This window comes from Pomacea canaliculata, linkage group LG4 (assembly GCF_003073045.1).
Source record: "Pomacea canaliculata isolate SZHN2017 linkage group LG4, ASM307304v1, whole genome shotgun sequence".
Taxonomy (NCBI): Eukaryota; Metazoa; Mollusca; class Gastropoda; order Architaenioglossa; family Ampullariidae; genus Pomacea; species Pomacea canaliculata.
In genome coordinates, this window is record NC_037593.1 from 12,309,638 (window position 1) to 12,324,816 (window position 15,179).

Genomic DNA, 15,179 nt, shown 5'->3' on the forward strand with positions numbered 1-15,179 from the left:
CAGTGTGACTACCACTCATCCCCCGTCTGTCAATTTTATTTATTATTTTCTTATTGTTTAACGTAGTTGATCATGTTGGTGTGCATGAAGCGTTTGCATTAATTTATTTCTTTATAGATAATCCTCCGTGCTTTAAGCATTGCTCCTTTCTACTTAAAGACCAACCTGATTGGGTTGCGGTTTTTCCCCCAGATACCACTAGATATAAGCGATATAAAATTAACCGGTAAATTTCAGCCTTCAAATCCATCCATTAATTAATTTATTCACTACGATTCGTATTACGTCACGCTAGTGCAGCATTCACAACATTGCCAGCTGTCAACACCAATCAGAGAGAGAGAGAAGGAGTGATAGTTCGGATTACATGTATTCGGACGCTGACAGTCTGCATTTCTCCTGGTTCTGAAAAACTGCTACTTTAGCATGAGAAATGCAGATTTTCAACGTTCGAATAGTCCAATGTCGCTCATTGTCTTTCTCTATCTGATTGGTGTTGAATGGTGCACCAACGTGACGCAGTACACTGTTAGCGGCGCTCGTTGATCGCAGGTTCGAATCGCGCACTTTGCTAGTGGGTAATTAATTAACGGATGGGTTTTGGAAGCTGAAATTTACAGGTTAGATTTATATCGCCTATATCTACCCATATCTGCAAAAAAAAAAAAACCCACAAAAAACAAACAAACAAAAAACTAAAAAACAAAAACAAAACACAAACAAACAAAAAACAAAAAACAAACCCCAAACCATTCAGGGTGATCTTTAAACCTTTCATTCTGTACACTGCTAAGACTTCTACCCGGCACATGCTTCACAGCCTGCCCTTGGCGTGTAACCCAAACCACACGATTTTCCTTGAAAGGAACTGTAACACTTCATGACCTGTAATTATTCTATGTTGTAAGAGTGCAAAACCACTGCCACACAACCGGATGTGTTTTTGCAATGAGGTACAAATGTGAGCTTCTCAAAACGAATTCAGCTCGGGCTTGTGCAATCCTTGGCCGAAGTATCCAGTCACCTGCTAGTGCAAAAGAGAATTTCTCAACACGCTGGCAACCTATCGGAAAACAGATGACTGCTCTTGCCTGGGGCACAGGGTCAAGGACGGACATCCCGATCGTTGTCAACTCATCTCAGTTCACTGGAAAGACGGGTTATCTCAGAAGCCAACCTTTCGTAGAAGGATAGATACGCAGAATAAAATAATCTTATACGTAAAGCAGAGTCGGCTAAGAATTTCATTTTAAAAAAAAGTCCTCAGCGGTTTTCCGATCTCCTAAAGCACATGTGAATATTCGTCAATGTTCGTTTCGATTATAACTTGATTGGAAGCTATATTCGATTGGTGTAGATTGTTCCAGAGCATGCTTATTTTTTAGGTTGATTTTTCTGTTCTAAGATGTTTCATGAATTTTCACAGGAAATAATCTTATACAGAAGAAATTGCGACATTAGAAAAGTATGCGCGGACATACAGAGTGACGGGAAAATGAGAGTAAGCTAGAAGGTTGTATGGTGGAGGACACAACCGCAATTTTTCATCTTCCCCGTTACTCAACACGAGCTATCAACGTGTGATGGAGATACTCCGATTGGTGAGAGAGATAAATCCAACGAATACAATGGTGGATGCAGCATTTAAAATGATACATTAACACATTTTACTTATTAATTTGTATCTATATCAACCTGCGCACATACGACTATTACTTCACAAGGGCAGACAACTCATCCACTCATTAAAGGGCCACACGAGTGCAATATTTTATCTTTATGATAGGGTTAAGTTCATTTTAAAATAATATTTTCCAAACTATGTATATATTTATGCATGCTTTTCAAGATATAAGTTTTCGACCATCGGCATTCTGAACCTACCGCTAGGAAAGCAGGAGAAAATTACTTTCCTATACTGGAGAGTTGTAAGTAGTATTGCGCTCAAGTATTATTTGTAACGGTTAGTGTGGCTCAGTTCAGCAAATCTATGCACATCTTCGAGTCAACAGGAAAAACATCGTTCAGGTTGTCGTGTTTAAGACTGAAAGTCCAAGATTTGCTGCTAATGTTTGAATAAGGCATTGTGTCATGGTTTGTTTTCTTTTACCGAGGATTGCATCTTTCCTCTTCGAATTCAGCTGATGTAGACAGCGCTATTTTTAGAAATGCTTCCCTTTCGTCACTGTTTTGTCGACAAATCCAGGTGTGACAAAAATTAATATATATTATTTCTTGTGCCTCTTCGTCATAAAATGCCAGTGCAAATGTTTTTGTGATACACAATACTCTATTTCCAACTATTTTCGCTGAGCGCTCGTGTTGTCCTTTAACCACTATGGCCAGACCAGACTGAATAGCAGAAATATGTTCTCTCCCGTCCTCTTATGTAACAGCTGGTGTAGGTATACGCGTAAACAGACTGCAGGAAATGTGATTTCTAACAAGGCGAAAATTAATGCCAAAATGAATGATCAAAAAACAGAATTAAAAAAAATGGACGTCAGGAAAATGAAACAATAATATTAAGAAAAATGAATAAGGCACTGAAAATTCACGCAATTATTTTTAAATGGGGCGAAAGCTGTCAACAAAAATAATATAAAAAATTGGCGACATATATTATTCTGAATCAGTCGCTTCAGTAGCAACGTACCGGGAAGGGGTGTGTGGATTTATTTACTTTTCCCCATTCGATCAAGACCTAAATGTGGAACAGAAAAAACCCTCGGGTCCGTGCACCGTGTCAGCCACCTTGTGACAGTTCCACAGACATTACGGCTCGAGGCGAAACCCGGAACGTTGTACGTGTCACGTTTAATCCACTCGTTTATCTCGGATTATTTGACCCTGTCACCGAGACATCCGGGATTAATCTGTCTTGTGACTCCTTTCTGCCCGGTCATCGTGCAGTGGCGCAATGTCACAGGGAAGCTTGGCTCACGACTGCGACATAAACCAGTCGGAAGCTGACGTCAGGGTTATTAATAGTCTGCCGCGTCACGAGCCGACCTTTCAGGATGATGCGCAATGCAAGGGAGCTAACTCGCGATTGCAATAGTTCAGTGTGACGTTTGGGGTTCTCGTTCTTGACATGACAAAGCCACGTACTCAAGCCACGTTCCTCTCTGCACGGGGATATTAGTTCGTTTCCTCTCTCTCTCTCCTCCACCTCTCCATATGTACGTCTGAGTATATTGATTGTGTGTCTGTGTGGGTGGGTGTGTGCGCGCGCATGCTCGCGCGTGTATTTAAAACTGAGACACATACACACACGTGTACACCTATTTCGTCTAGTACGATGATACTCTCTCACCTCCTCCAGAATAGAACACCAAATAAGACATAGATGTGAACGGAGATGATAATAATAATAATTAATAATAATAGTAATGGTGTTGCAGCAATGCGTAAAAAGCAACAAACCAACACCAAATGTTATCAGTCAGGATAAGAGTGGTAAGCAAGCTTTTGTCGGAAGGTGTGGCTAAAACAGTAGGGACACGACGACTGAGAAGACACGACTGGTGGATTTAAAACAAATGTATGGGTTTGTTTGTTTGTTTGGTTTTTTTTTTTTTTGTGCCTGACTTCAAAGTGAATAAATAAAAGTAATTTGATTTCAACATCAAGAAGATCGAGCTTGATTGTCCCCTCTTGTAATCTCACAAGCCAAATCCCAGCAGTTGTAATAAACTGAAATTACCTTTCTTCCAGATCTGAGAGTTCCTGAAAAAAAAAAGTAGAGAGTAAGTGAATGGTTTCTACGAATATATCGATCTACAAACATGTCCAGGTACAAAAAAGAAGGAGAAGAAACGAAAGGGATCAAGAAGAAGAAGAAGAAGAAGATGATGATGATGATGATGACGAAGAAGAAGATGACAACATGTAGAACTGTCTTATAATCTATTTCTATATACTGTTGTAGAAATAATCATGCTAATAACATTTATTTTTATTGATCTACACACGGTGAACCAGTTACAATTCACTGTTTCAACCGCCAATAGAGCGCTTACCTTTACCTAAGAAATGTAACAATAAATGTCGTCGTCATTAGCAGCAGCAGACGATAAAGAAGTAATTGTAGATGTAGTAGTGGTATCCCTAAAGATATTTTGGGATTTGTCGAGACAGTTCTCGACCTTTGCCGCACATCAAAGGTGGGCGGACCTTTGATGGCCCCTAAGTGACTTAGCGACCCGATGTGACTGTGACTCTTGCTGTCTCGACAGGGACTTCCACAACTCAAAACACAAACCCTTCAGCCCCTACCCCGCACCATCTGGGCATGGCTTTCTGTCAGGGACCTCTAGTCAGAGTACAAGGACTGAGCACGTGCGAGGGCGAAAGGGTGTGAATGATGGACGTTTCCTGAATGCATGTCTTTTAGATGTTTTTTTAAAAAAAGAGAGGTGTGACTGGAGAGGGAGAGGGGAGTTAGCGATGAGAGATTGGGGGAGAGAGGGCAAAAGGTGAGAGGAGGGAGATTGGAGGCTTAATTGTTGAGAGGGGTTTTGAGTTTTGGAAGTCACTGCCGAGACAGAAGGGTCACAGTCACATCGGGCCCTAAGCGACTTAGGGGCAAAGGTCGAGAACTGTCTGGTCTTTTGACTGCGCTGGCTGGTTTGAGCCCCCTCACCTTTACACAATGTAAATTATGTTACACAATGTCGGTTACACAACGTAAGCTAATTTCACTAGTACCGGTATAAGAAACTTGTAAAAAATGACCACCTTCGCACCCCTTGTAGGCACGTCGCGCCCCCTACCGTTTGAGAACCGCTGCCTTATACTCTATTGGCTCTCGCTGACCGTCGTCTACTGTTCCACTATACTCTATTACAGTGATGCCCAACCTTTTTCGGCCTGCGGGCCATATCCATTTCGGACAGCCGTGTCGCGGGCCACTTCACCGCAAAAAATACAAAAAAGAAAAAAAAAAATAGAGCAAATACCATTTTTATTAGAAACAAGTTGTACTTACCATTAATTATGTAGTAATTAGTGGGATATTTGAAGTTGTTTTCCCGAAACCAACTTCTGAATGTCCGGCTGCATCGTAGAGACACCAAGTCGGAGCACTGAATCGAAATGTTCGTCCATCGAAAAAAAGATTGAGAGACGCCCCTACGTGGGGATAAATACTTCTTCTTCCTTTTTTTTCGTTTTTTTTTCTAAGGTCTTCTTTTATTACTAACATGCCGATTTCCTGCACTGTGGGCAGAAGTTTCGCGGGCCGGATGGGACCGCGTCGCGGGCCGGATATGGCCCGCGGGCCGTAGGTTGTGCATCCCTGCTCTATTAGATTTCGATGCACCACTGGACACGTGATATCGTCAACGACTGCGATGACCCTCCGAGGCACCACTGGACGCACCGTCAAGTACCCACCTGTGAGATGTCCACCATGGGGGCTTTTATCAGCAGCTGCCCGAACTTCTCTTCCAGCAGGTCGAGCTCCAGCATCAGCGCCTGGGCATCGCTGATGAGGCCGTAACAGCACGTGACCGCCTCGTGACGCCGGCGCGTGCACCCTGCCAACATGGCGCCTTCCCGCTCGGCCACTGCCTCGTGCAGGCGTGAACTCAAGGCCTTGATCTGCTTCATCTGGTCTTCGGTCTCATCCTAATGTATGAAATCAGCATCCATTCATTCGTCTATCATTACCACCAACAGAACTAACAATAAATGAACATACGAATGAACGAACGAAAAACACAAATAAGTGATTTTTTTCCTTCCCGGCCGTTTTTGCTTTCATTGTGAACACTGGTGAAGGGGCTGCTCCCTTACCTCCGTGGACTTGAGGAGATCCTGCACGGTCTTCAGCGTCTCTCTCATCTCCTTTCGCTTGGCTGTGATGGAGCGGCGCAGTCTGTCTGCATACTCCTGTCAGCAGAGTGAGGAGTCATGAAGCAGAGATGGCGCTACTTCAGGGTTAGCTATAACCATAAATATTACAGGGTGTTGTAAGGCGGTTACCTGTTCATCTAAATCAGTGGTTCTTAACCTTGTTTGAGGTACCGAATCCACAAATTTCATATGCACATTCACCGAACCTTTCTTTAGTGTCATCACGAATTGCGGGTGTCTTGACCTCCGTGGCGGAGGCTTCGCCGAACCCCTGAGACCGACTCACCGAACACCTAGGGTTTGATAGAACCCCGGTTAAGAACCACTGATCTATAGTCTTTGGGGTGGATCACAGCTATGGCTGCAGACAACTTGCTAGGGTTGTAGGTAAGCAAAGGTAAGGTTAATCCGAGAATGTGGATATAACTTATGCCCTCTGACCAGATATGGGGCTAATTGAACAATTCGTTTATAAAACAGTTCTAATGAAGCGAATTATCAACTGTCTTTCAAATATCTCCCCTAACTCATTTACGTTTTCACGTACGATTACAAAAAAATTGTTCTGACGGAAACGAAAGTGTAACCACATTATTAGTTATAATAAAAAGTTCTAAAATTATGTTGTGTACTATTTTTCGATAAAACTGATTAAAAGAATTAAGTGTTTAAAATTAGAAATGTGTTGTGCAGCTGGCTAATGACCGTTATAAACATGATTACCTGTTCTTTCGGTAGCGGGCTCATCGACCGTACTCGCCTAATCACTTTGCGGGAGTCGACCCGGGGACTCTGCGCTACCGTGTCCGCATGGATGACCTTACGTTGCTCCGAGGGTGCTGGGCTTGTGATCACGTGATGCAAAAACGCGCCTCTCATTGGATGCAGCTGGTCGAAACAAGTCTTGCAGTAGGTCAGGTAGCATTCGCTGCAGGACTTGAAGCCCACCCGGGGTGGCTCCACATCACAGACGTCGCAGTCAGGAACGGGCTTTTGTCTCTGTCCGTCCTCCTGGAAGCTGAGGATGATGTTGGACAGGGTCGTGTTCTTCGGCAGCCCATCCACTCCCTCCTTGCCTGCAAGCCGACATTTCCTTTCAATGGCGGTTGTTTGAGAAGACAGCGAGGTGTATTTGTGACGTTTTTTAATACCAAAAACTTATATTAATATAACACGTGCACACGCAGCACACATACACATCCTTATGTTAAAAAAAAACCACACACACACGAGCGCATTTGGGAACGGGCTAACGGGTTAACCTTATATTAACTCATTTATACAGACACATCCATATGTGTGGTATGATTTTCTTTATTTTCATCATTTTTTTGTTTGTATATTATAAAAGTCACTTCTATATATTTTTGTTATGCGATGGAGCTTTAATTTTTTTTAGTTTTTTAATTACCTTTTTTAACTGTCTGCTTTGCTGCAGACTGGAAATCTTTGTCATAATATTTGTTCTAACAGACAACACATTATTTCCATTCTTAATTTGATTTTGAAATTATTTTAATTCTTACTCAGCGTCTACGTCTTCTTATTATTAAGCTATTCCTTTGATTATTATCAAGTCTTATGGTTTTCTTAGAGACCATACTAGCTGTAGTCATTGGGGTTTGGGGTGGGATTAAATTATTATTTATTTGATGGGTCGACGGCCCTTTCGAAGGGGTAGGTGGCAGTCGTCTAATATCATACAGGTCATATTAGATTACACTATACATTACAGGCCTTATTAGGTTACAGTATACATATCGCGAACTAAAGGAACCAACCAACCAACCTACAGATAAAGACACAGTCTAAGAAAATTATTATAAAACACGAGTGACCTAACCTAGTTTAACTTCCACCCTGCACTTGGGGCACAGGATGCTCTTGTCCTGTCGCCGCTGTCCGTCAGACGCCCCGGTGCTCCGTGTCCAGAAGTCGCGCAGGCACTGGCGGCAGAAGGTGTGAGCACACGGCAGCAAGAGTGGATGATCAAAGAGTTCAAGACAAATGGAGCAGGTCAGCTCCTCCGTCACTCTGGGAGAAGCCGCCATTTGCTTTTGTCCGAGAAAATGTTGATGTCTGTCTGAAACTGAGACAGATGCTGAACCACATGACATGAGACCGTCAGAGACTGATCATGGGACGTGGGACAATTAGAAGCTGACGACTGGTATGAGACAGTGGCTGATTAGATGGAGTCTAATTAAAAGACACGTCACTAAAGGTTTTTCTCAACCGGTCAAAGATGAGCGAACGTTTGATCGGGTTATGTAGAACTTTGAAAACTTGGTCAGACGTTTGATCATGTTTGTCTGGCTGAGAACCGCTTTAAAAGCCGTCTTAATAGTGAACATAGTGTCATATCATTTTTATTCACTTATTTATTAATTCTCACCCCCTATATTTTCTCAAAAACATTAACAGGTGACCGCTGCATACAACTTCGCCATTGTCACATATTCGACAGCGCGTGTCCTATTAAAAAGGTCACGATTTCTTTTGTTCTAGAAATGTCACATCACCCATGAGCTTCGACTGTAAGCAGAATGACACTGAAACCAAGTACACAGCATCAATAACATTAAGAAAAGGAGAAGCGTAGCTCATGTGACCAACTCGCGCCATGAGCTATACACACATTAGCTTAGAGTCACGATCTGGGTGCGGTCACCAGACTGCTAAATGGATCTTGTCACGTGACCTTTTATTCTCTGGGTATTAATGCGGCACCTGAATGTTTGTCATTCCACAGTTGCTTTCGAAGTCTGGCGGGCGTCCGTTAATTACCCATTCTTTCCTTGTCTCTGTTTACATTATGACATCCATGCAGTTTGTTGCAACCATCACCACTCACTCACCACCCCAGCTCCACGATGCCTCCACCCACTCACCCACCCAGATAACCTGCTTCCAGAAAACTCCCCCCTTCTCGCCACTGACGTTACATTTCGTGATCATGTGATCACCGGATCAGCTGATTTAGGTTTTCTGTTCACTTTTTTTTTTTTAATTCCAGTGTTTTGTCTCATAGCTTTCTTACGACGAGTGGCAGCAATATGTTGCATCCCTTTCCAGCCCCTCCCCAGACTTGAACTGCATAACTTACAGGGGAACAGGGGTGGGTGGGCAACACTCGAGCCTGCAGAAAGGACGGACACAACCATCTTTACCTACCTCACAGCACAACTTCTTCTTGCCTCCTCCCTGAAATCCAAAAGAATCTCGTTCTTTCCATCGGCACAGTCGGGTCTGCTTGATCACCTCTGTGCACACTGTTCAGTCAGCCATTTCTGCTTGCGTCATAGCCCTCTGTACAGGCCCAGGCTCTGTGGCTGATCCTCCCGAAAAATACCTGCACTGGTGCTGCCTGGTACGAGCAAGGTTTGTGAGGGATGGAAAAAAAATCCCACATGTGATCTAATTTTAGAAAAGGGTGTTTCTGGTAATGCCTCTGCTTGGTGCATCTTACATCTTCCAGCATCGCTACTGCAGGCAGCAAGTAGGCAGACATGGTGCAGACGACAAGGCCCCATAGTACCGAGATAATCATTTATATACAGCAACCCGCTCCGCTGTTACGATGCTGACTCCAGTGCATAAGCATTAATATACAGGGATCGGTACATTAAAGAACATATTCCACAAAACATAAGCATATTGTCATACAAGTTCCACAGATAATTCACACAATGGATTACAGAACAAACATCGTAGTTCATAGAGGACGTCTGGCATTTAGTTACTGAAATATTACAATACACAACGAACAATGCACTGTAATGGCTTCAAGATGTAGTTTGAGTCGACTGCTGAGTGCTCACCACATGACACAGCACAAAATAAACACATAGATACACCACAGTACATAGATAAGTATACTACAAAGCAGCCAAACCTCAGATTCTAGACAGCATGTAGTACAGATGTATACATCACAACGGACACTACATCTGCATATATCTTATATACCTGGTGGCTGGTGCACACTAACAGCCTGCGCCCCCTCATCCCCCAGACACGCATGGATCCTCTCGCTCATAGGCGCTGATTACTGGGGCGTGTTGCATAGCGAGTAGCGAACCGAGCGCAGCTAGCGGTCCCTGTGCAACGCAGAGCTCGCCGGAAGACAGAGCTTCAAGATGGCAGACATGAAGCGAGGTTTGAATGCAGTCAAATCTTCGGAAGCTACACCCCGAAGTGCTGTAGCCAAGCTGTCGCAAATGAATATCGATGCGCCCCACTTGTCCACAGAAGTAAATCAGTACAAACGTGACAATCCCAACTCGCACATGGTCGATTTCGTCGAAGTCACCTTTCCACGATACTCGACGTACCAGTTCAAATCTCACTTTCCAATGTTCCCGGACGCCTTTGAGGTGTACATTTATATTTATGATTGGTGTGACTTTAGAGTTGTGATTATGTTGTCTGCAGACTAAAGGTGACACAGCAGCAGCAAATTATTGACATACACCATGTAACTATATTTTTATCATCACTGTGTACAGTTCTCTCCCAGCAATCTTGATTATTTCCATTACATAATTTGAATTATGTATATATATCTTTTGCATTTGCATCACCACTGTAATTTGTTTTTATTCATGTAAATTGAGGAGTGTGCATGTCTTTAATTTGTCACCATCCTTTATAATTTGCTTTGTCACCAGGTGCATATATCATGTTCTGTGCCTTTCAAATGAACTAGATTGTGACTTTTTATGTTTCGCTTTGATGCATCTCTTTTCCAGTTATAACTGCTCATTTGATTACTAAAGTTTATCATGTAATCTTTTTTCATTTGATTTTACTAATACATGGTAGAAACAACTGTGCTTCAGTGTGTTCAAGTGAACATGATTATCATGCAGGTAAATCAGGATGTTTTGGTTTTTCACTGTCACGGTAAAAAAAAAAAGACATTTGTAAGGGCGTGTAAGTTTTTTATTTAGTACTAAAATCAAGACAATGACAATGTCCTTTATTCGGAAGGGTCGCGCCCATAACCGATGTTGGGAGAGTGGACGGAATCAAGAAAAGTACAAAATACATATAGTGCCCTTACTGATTAACAAATTAATGTATGCTGTAATTTTCATCAAAATATCAGTACTTTTGCAGATTTCTTCTCCCTAATATGTAGTGCTTTATAAAGAAAGGAGGCAACATTTTGGATTAAGTTTAGACAGCTGCTTGCAAATATCATGAATGTCGCGTGTTGCTTGCTGCAGCGGTGTTGAGGTGTGGACGCCTGGAGAAAAGGGAGCGGGCTCGAGGTCGTCGGTGTAGCCTGTCCTTTGATCTCGTCAGGAAGTGATGAGTCCGCATCGGAGCATAGGTCAGGGTGCAAACCTGATGGGGTCTTTTGTTGCGGGTCCTAGCGGGATAGTGGGGCAGGAACCCTATTAGCGCGGGAAGGGTGGAAGCATAAATTTCCTCTCCCCAGGGTTAGACCGGGACTTTTGTTTTGGAGGCTGAGGGTCGCGTGGGCAGAACTAAAAGAGCTTCGGTACCGGGAGACACGAGTGCGCTCTGGACTCTGATGCTGGTATTTTCCCTGGAGTGGTGTGTGGCAAAAGCTTCTTTTTCTCCTGCGTTAACGCATCACGAGCCGATTGGGTGAGTAGAGAGAACTACCTGTTGCTGTTTTTCAGGCTAGTGGCTGTCCGGCCGGTGCGCAAGTGTGCAAGGTGCGCGAGCCATTGTGGCTGCGAGGTCATCGTATGGATTTATGGGGGGGGGGGACTTATGTGCTGAGTCTATATTATGGGGGATTTTTATTCGTGTTGTAATGATATGTGTTTAGCGACCTAGATTGTATTTGGGATTTTTTTTTTTCTGTCATAGCAGACGGCGGTGTTGAGGTAGTGTTGTAAGAGACGCATGAGAGGCCAGCTTTGTGGTTATATATGTGTGTATGGCCAAAGAATGCATGTGTTGTTCATGTGCATCGCATTGTACAGGCTGAGAAGGACATGCTGAAGCGTCGGCTTCGCATTGCCTCAGGCAATGGTCGGGGGGGGGGGGGGGTCTAAATGTTTGTGTAAGTTGGGTACTGTTTCATTATCAAGGGAGGTAATCTCCTCAGGTTGGTTTACTTTGTAGTTTTGTTGCTTCCTTTTCCTTTTTCTTTGAAATTTGCGAGACGTTTGTTGTTGTTGTTTGACCGCCAATAAACTTACATGTTGTATTGTCCTTTCGTGTATGTGTTTTGTGTCCACTGAGGAGTGATTGGCTTCGCTGCTCGCGGCGGGCGCGTGGAAGTCTGTTCGGTTGCGAGTGTGTCTGTGACTACTTGCCCACCCCAAACACATGTTGATAAAGTGCTAACACAATTAGGCCCTCCTAACACGTATACTGTCTAAGGGGAATAACTACAATTAAGAGCAATTTCTGTAAATGACGAGTTATTTCCCTTATACTTTGCTTTCAATTTGTAATTTATTCGAAAGTTTGAAACATAGTAAATCGAATAGGGGTAGACTTGCTATTTCCTCACTTAAATTTTTTTCCTTCTATTTCTCGCTTTTTTCTCTCCAGTTCTCCTCCCTCCAGAAACCACAAACACGCTCAAAACCTCGTGCTCATATAGGCTCTGAATACAGTCCTTTGAAGAATATACGGTCTAAGGGGAATAACTACAATTAAGAGCGATTTCTGTAAATGAATAGTTATTTCCCTTGCAATGAGCAGCCTCTTTTACGCTTGTAATTCATTCGTAAGTTTGAAACATAATTAACTGAATGGGGCTCTCCTCTGTCATATCCAGGCTTTTACTGCCCTGTACCCACTTTTTCTGGTTTTTCTATTTCCTCTCTTTAATTTTTTCTTCCATTTTCCTCTGTCTCTCGTTCTTCCTCTCAATTACCCCTCGCCCCCTTCCTCTTTCTCTCACACACAGAACTTATTCGCCACCTCTTTCCAGCAATAAGGTAAAAGGATTTTCCTCTTTTCCGAGGCAATTTATAGTACACATAAAAGCACAATAAAGTTATTGGATTGCTCAATCGCGTGAGTGGTTTCTTAGCTTTTTAGGTTCAACAGATACACCACATTCTTTTTCCGAAAAAAACGTGTCCAGACAACAGGACAGTTTAAGTGTTAGTTCCCTTACCCTCGTTATTTCCGTTAAATTTTATTTTTAGTATCTTTACTGTGTGTTTTTACCTGCTACCTTTAGGCTTTACGTCACAAGGAAAAAGGAAGAATTCTCTCGCTTTCTTCTCTGCCTCATTTCGATGTTAACCGATGCAGTACCTCTCTTACAGCCCACACGTTATGACTACCTCTAATCAAGTTCCCAAAACCTTTATTTATTTATTTATTTTTTTTTGCTGTTATCATCGAAGCCTTTTACGAATTGTTCAAAAGTGCTCATCGATGCGATTGAAAATTCATCCTGTGCCTGTATAAGGGAAAAAGTACCCCCAACGAAGTCTTTGTCTGTCTGTCTGTCTGTCTGTCTGTCTGTCTGTCTGTCTTGTCTGTCTGTCTGTCTGTCTGAACAATGATATGCGACGAAGGACTGAGAAGGAAAGAGTCCTTTTCAGAGTGAACTGTCACCGTAAAGTCAGAAGTGGCGTCACGTGAGTAGGTTTAGAAGAAGTACCGTTGGACGATAAGTGTAGGTATTATTGGCTGTCTACATCTTAGTATCAGACACAGATCCCTACTGTGGGCATCATCAGCAGACATGGAATGCTGATATAGACCACGTCTTTTTTTCCAAGAGCAATTTTGTTAGTTTCACGGGCTCATTCATTTATTCGTTCATTCATCCATTGATTGGTACTATCAATCAAGTACAGTGATTATGATGATAAGTCTTTAAAGAGTCTGAACCTATGGTATTGCAAACCTGATGGAGTTGCTGCGCCAGATCCTCGCTATTGCAGCTGTCGTCACTGCGATCATATAATTAGGATCCCACCGACGGGAATTGAAGTGCGATGGCAGTAAAGGGTTTTTCGCCTGATGTTCTCTAAACAGGTGTTGGACTAATCTTAACTAAAACACATGAATGTGAGGTGGCCATTTCTTGGTGCGGGTGTTGAAAAGGGGAAGCTGAGAAAATGTTATATAACAGCTGGTTTGCGAAGCAGGTCCAGACTGACGTACATTCCCAGCATCGAGAGTTTTCCTCCACTCGACTGTTGACATAGCAATGAACGATGAACTGGACTGACATTGAGGATGATGGGGGAGGGCATCCGTCACAAAGAGAAATGCCAAATTCATACTCATACAGTAAAAACGGAAAATCAATTTTTAACTGATCGATTTTATTAGTTTACGGAGAATGCAGACTGAGAGGCAGATTGAGAAAGGAGGGAGTTCCGAAGTGACTGATAGTGGTGGGTGTGGACGGGGGAAATCAACCCCACCTCTCGGCAAGGTGATCTTCACATGTCCTGAGCAGCGATGCGTATTTTGAAACACCTGCAAGATCTTTTTCAGACACCCCTCCTGCCGATAGTGTCAGGTCACCTCTGCGTCTGTGAAAGGTATTTCAGGCGTGGAGGTGTCACAGCCGTCGACACAAATCATTTCATCATCAGGATACCAGTAGGACTATCAGGGGAGGGATGACGATGCAGTTTATCTACCTGCTAGGGGAAAGACACATGGTGATCCTCCCCAACCAACCAAGAACACAGCAATAATTAAGTGTTCAAATCACTGTTGTGGCTTTATATCAACTGATTTATGCTGCTCCTCCAGCCAAGATATGTTCAACCTTTCATCAATTTCTCTCTTGAAACTTTGTTGAACAAAAAATCCCCTTAGAAAAGCTACATTCATTTCCCCGGCAACAGAAATGGAGATGTATTCTAAAAAAAACATGCTCATTGATACCTGTGTCAGTCAATCAACACCCTTCTGTCCCTACTGAAAGTCACAGGTCTACCCCGAAGCTCACTTTCCTGTCCCCCAAACGTTCGTGCCCTATGTAACCGGGCCTGGGAGGAGGGTGGAGGTGGAGACACCCGCTCGCTACCCCGTAGTGTGACCCACGCGTCACGTAGGGCGGTGTACAACTCTTGCAGCGATGTGACCCTGACTCCTTGTGTGCCAAGGTGAGGCGAGGGGCGGAGCGGCGTAGTGGAGGAGATGAGTTGGAGGGGGGAATTTTCTGCGCAAAACTTTTCTGGTAATGACCCTCGTGGTGTGGAGGTGGCAAGGAGGGGTAGAAGAGCATCGGGAATTTCTGATCAAGGTCACGTTTTTGTCCTGCATGTGGCTAGTGGTGACAGATTCTCTTGGTTTAACTCAAAACATTTCACATTATTTAGAGAAAAAAACCCTCCCACTATAAGGAC

At 43.3% G+C, this 15,179-nt stretch overlaps 1 protein-coding gene across 3 annotated transcripts in view; it reads right to left on the reverse strand.

Moving 5' to 3' along the window:
- The window catches only part of LOC112561460, a 30,969-nt gene that overhangs the window by 4,987 nt on the left and 10,803 nt on the right, over window positions 1–15,179 (reverse strand). Inside the window, exons 1-6 of one of the 3 annotated variants that reach the window (XM_025233974.1) lie at window positions 9,034–10,219; window positions 7,703–7,960; window positions 6,583–6,935; window positions 5,800–5,895; window positions 5,398–5,631; window positions 3,707–3,729 (exon numbers count right to left, since the gene is read on the reverse strand). In XM_025233974.1, coding sequence (XP_025089759.1) covers window positions 3,707–3,729; window positions 5,398–5,631; window positions 5,800–5,895; window positions 6,583–6,935; window positions 7,703–7,910 — 914 coding nt within the window. In that variant the 5' untranslated portion in view covers window positions 7,911–7,960; window positions 9,034–10,219. Of the gene's footprint in view, window positions 1–3,706; window positions 3,730–5,397; window positions 5,632–5,799; window positions 5,896–6,582; window positions 6,936–7,702; window positions 7,961–9,033; window positions 10,220–15,179 lie in introns of those variants that run through there. The other 2 variants (XM_025233973.1, XM_025233975.1) reach the window with 2 other exon arrangements.